At 40.9% G+C, this 4234-nt stretch overlaps 1 protein-coding gene across 1 annotated transcript in view; it reads left to right on the forward strand.

Annotated features, from left to right (window-relative positions):
• The window catches only part of PTPRN2 (protein tyrosine phosphatase, receptor type, N polypeptide 2), a 91060-nt gene that overhangs the window by 37460 nt on the left and 49366 nt on the right, over positions 1-4234 (forward strand). The window contains exon 4 of the mRNA XM_010007048.1: positions 384-457. Coding sequence (XP_010005350.1) covers positions 384-457 — 74 coding nt within the window. The remainder of the gene's footprint in view (positions 1-383; positions 458-4234) is intronic.

The following is a 4234-nucleotide window of genomic DNA, read 5'->3' on the forward strand; positions in this document are numbered from 1 at the left end:
CAACGTCCATCAGCTAACTTCTTCCACAACCCTTCCAACACAGGAGTGTTTTCTATGATACTGGTTTTTCTAGTGGTTTGCCTGATTTAAATCTTTAAATCCCTGAGCAGCAGAGATTCCCCTTCTTCCTATGAGAAGTTGTAAAACATTCTGGCACATCTTCTGAAGACATGCTTTCCAATACTCAGCTTCTGAAATATCCTGGTGATTCATTCCTGAATCAGGCTGTGATTTTGTGGCTGTATCAAGGTTGAGAGTCAGAAGGAAAGATACTTCCTGATATTTACCCTGTTTATCTGCCTTGAAATGAACTGACTTTGAATAGATTTCGAATGGATAGAATACTTGAATAGAAACTTTCTTCTCTTATTTCTCCTTTGCAGATGATCATTCCAGGATATGTCTGAAAGTGGAAAATAGCCACGACAATTCAGACTACATCAATGCTAGCCCCATTGTAAGTATGGTAACCTATAAGAAATAACCCACATATCCCCTGTCTTGCCTTGTTAAAAGATGCTAACTTGAGGCACCTCGCTGCTCAGCGTGTGCAGCCTCAGGTTGTGAGCACCTCACGGAAGTGATGTCTGAAGCTGTCCTTTCAAACTGAAGAGAAAAAAATCTTTTACATGTGCATGCAATACCCTTGAAGTTTATGTACTAAGAAAACAAAGTCACTAGATCGTTGTTGATCTACCTTAATACTGCCAGGTTTTCTGTACTTTATGGATTATAAATTTAATCATAGAATCATAGAATGGTTTGGGTTGGAAGGGACCTTAAAGATCATCTATTTCCAACCCCCCTGCATGGGCAGGGACACCTCCCACCAGACCAGGTTGCTCAAAGCCCCATCCAACCCTTGAACACTTCTGGGGATGGGGCATTGACAGGTCCCCTGGGCAACCTGTTCCAGTCTCTCACCACCTTCATAGTGAAGAATTTCTTCCTAATGTCTAACCTAAATCTACCCACTTTAAAGCCATTATCCCTTTTCCTATCACTACATGCCCTTGTAATAAGTCCCCTCTCCTAAAAGAGTAATGATATACTCTTAATGAAGCTTTTCCTTCTCTGAGAAACTAAAACTTGCTCGTTCTTTTTTACTTTGTCTTACTAGATGCTATCATAGGAAGAATGGTTTCTGTAAGGGTGGAGGCTTCTGAACTTTTACAACAGGAAGGGGCATTTCCTCTTACCTCTCTTTCTCTGTTGCCCTACATTTGCATAGCTTTGTGTTTCTCTAGCTCATCCAGTTCTTCTCTGAACTTGCTCTTTTGACAGCAGTAATGAGATCCCTTACCACTTGTGTATTCATTCAAACTGCAAAATGGGTCAATCCAATTTATGCCTCTAAATACTCCAGCTCATCCCAGATGCCCTTTCTCACCCAACATAATCTGAGTATGAATACTTTCTTGTCTGTGGAAGGTGATAGGGAGAAAAGGTCTCTATTTTTAGCTACAAACCAGGTATGATAGAGCCAGTAGCATTGCCCTGCCACAGCATCTCAGTGGAAGTGTCACTATATCCATTTGAAGGGGGAAGAAGGCACTATATCCTTGACCTCTGTGATCCTGCTAGTATTGGAGTAACTTTTGCTCATGGTTCTTCATATTAATTAGGTACTAAAAAGTTATTATAGTGAAACTATGAGGAAGAACTTAGGATGGAGAATTACATCTCACTGCAGCGGGTTGTGTATGCCATTACTGGCTTATTTTCCTGGGGAGTAATGCTCTCCCAATTAGATCACTTTGTGTGGGCAAGGCAGCTGACAATTTGCAACAGCATGGAATTACAGGCTGCTTCCTTCCAATGTTGTTGACAATATGTTTTTCTTTAAAAAAAAAAAACCCAGAACTACATAGAAACTGTTTGCTGAGCTTTGTTTTTGTTACTTTCAGCAGAGTTCAAAAGATTCATTTCTGTGAACATACAAAAATGTTTTATTCAAAGTTATAAGATACACAGAATCCAACAATCACCTTCAGGATCCTTTCATCTTTGGCTTAGAGTAGATGGTAAACCAAAGCACCTGCATACATCAGGGATTGCCTAGTGCCATTTTAGAGAACAGTGGTAGCTGTACACAGGTCAGAGCAGGGTTTGGACTAATTTTAAGTATGCCTCTGATTAGACCAAGTTCTATCTGGCCCCAGGATCAGGGGACCAGAGTAACTTGGCTCTCCAAGGAATATGCATTCTGCTTGTAAAATCACGGCTTTACTGCTCTGTTTGCCTGTCTTCAGGGCAGTTGTGTTTGGTCAAGCCTTAATTTGATAGTAGAAGCTGAGAGGTTTTGTGGCAAGCATAGGAGTGGGAGGTGTTAACTGGAAATGACATACTGTGTTCTTGTAAGAGCTTGACTGTAATTCACATGACTACAAAATGGTGCAGAAGTGGAATTACAGCATCTGCAGACAGTGCTAAGCCAGGTTCAGTGTTTGCAGCAGTACAGATGCTGTTTTTACCAAATAACCAAGATGGGCTTCTGCAACCTGCCCAAAAGTTTGTGCAGACACAGGTCTTAGGTTTTAAAAACTGGTTTTAGGACAGAAATCTGATGGGGGACAGATAAATTCTTGCATGTATGTATATGCCTGTTGTAGTTGTAATTCTGGTAACTAATTACAGTGATAGAAAAAGTATTAGATTAAGTACTGTTGGGTGTGGAGAGACAGGACCAAGATACCCCATTGGCATAACCTGGAAGAGATTTGCTTTGTAAGGATGCCCAGAGCTAATGCAGGCAAAGGATCTCTGCTTCCACAGCTTTAACTCTCATGGTTCTATAGGAGTTGTAATGTCACTTGTCCATCCAGCATTTAGAGGTGTTTTCTTCCATAAAGTCAGAATGTATTTTTTTGTTGTAGCTTTCCCATACTCAAAGAGTTATGTCCAATAAAACAAAATTCTTATGGTTGTCTCTGTATCTCTTACAGAAGTACTTCTATGCCCAGAGATAAGTGGGTTTCATTGCACTGGGACAGGCTCCCAGTATCTTGCAGAGCCATGAAGAACTGTCAAGAGAAACTCTTGAGTTCTTCTTTATCATAGGATAGGGACCCTACTATGTGGGAAAGAGTGCTACATTTTTTATAGGTGACCAGTTATTCCAAGGGAAGAGATGCTCCAGGTGGTTTTGTGAGTTTGTTTCACTAGGTCAATAGTCATTTTGCTATATTGAAAGCAATAGATTAAATGTATGTTTCCTGAAGGTGATTCAGTAGGAGGCTGGTAGGAGAAGAGCTCTACTTGTGAGCTCTTAGTTCAGAAAGATTCCCTGCAGTTTCATTTCAATACAAATGAAATATATTTAGGTTAGCATAAAAGTATTTGTTAATCTGGTATTATTTTTGTGTAATGAGGTAGACTACAGGAGCAAGAAAGGCTTTCAGTCTGGCTTCCTTCTTCAGAAACCTATTGGAATGTTATACTGGGCACTTGACTCTGCAGTATGTATTGTGGCTGCAGCCTGAGCTAGACATACATGCTGTTGCTATTGCTGTTTCTTTGAGACATTTAACCAATGTCTGTGTGAGTGTACAGTGGATGTGAAGTACCAGCAAGTCTGCCTTCAGTCTTGCAAAAATCCAACCATTTCTTTCCTTAGGACTGCTATGTTTCACCTTAAGTAACCTTAGTAATTATCATGTCAATACAGTGAGGTTTCTGGTGCATTTGCACCTTGCAGCTCTTGGGCTGGAGGTGACCATTGTAGTGAGCTGTAACATGGGCATTAATAGCACTGGATCAGTACTGTCTGAACTGACCAGAAGAGGATTTTTCCTCCCTGCACATGTGAGATGTTTCGTGAGGAAAGATGTAAAATAAAGTAACTGTTTGAGCTTTGGAAAAGGAGGCTTCCAGTCATGTACATGTCACTGGGTACCTCCAGCTTCTGGGTCAGTGGTCCAGTCTCCAGCTGGGGCTCATTCAACCTTAAGTCTAAATGAGTGTAGCAGTACACTATAAAAAAATCCCTTCACTACACAATGAGCTGGCCACTTGCTCACGTTTCTTCCTTTTTCTAAATGTTACCTACCTCAAGACCTCCTTTCCATCCAGTATGTTGCAAAAACTGGGGTTAGATTGATGGTCTCACTGGGGCAGGAGTTGGGTGAGGAAAATCAGCAGAGATTCACTCCCAAGTTCATCCTGTAGGTCTTTAATTTCACTGTAGCATGAGGCCAGGCAAAATGAGTCCTTAGGAGAAATTTTCAGAAAAAAA

Source organism: Chaetura pelagica, unplaced genomic scaffold, assembly GCF_000747805.2.
Source record: "Chaetura pelagica isolate M959 unplaced genomic scaffold, ChaPel_1.0 scaffold17, whole genome shotgun sequence".
Lineage (NCBI taxonomy): Eukaryota > Metazoa > Chordata > Aves > Apodiformes > Apodidae > Chaetura > Chaetura pelagica.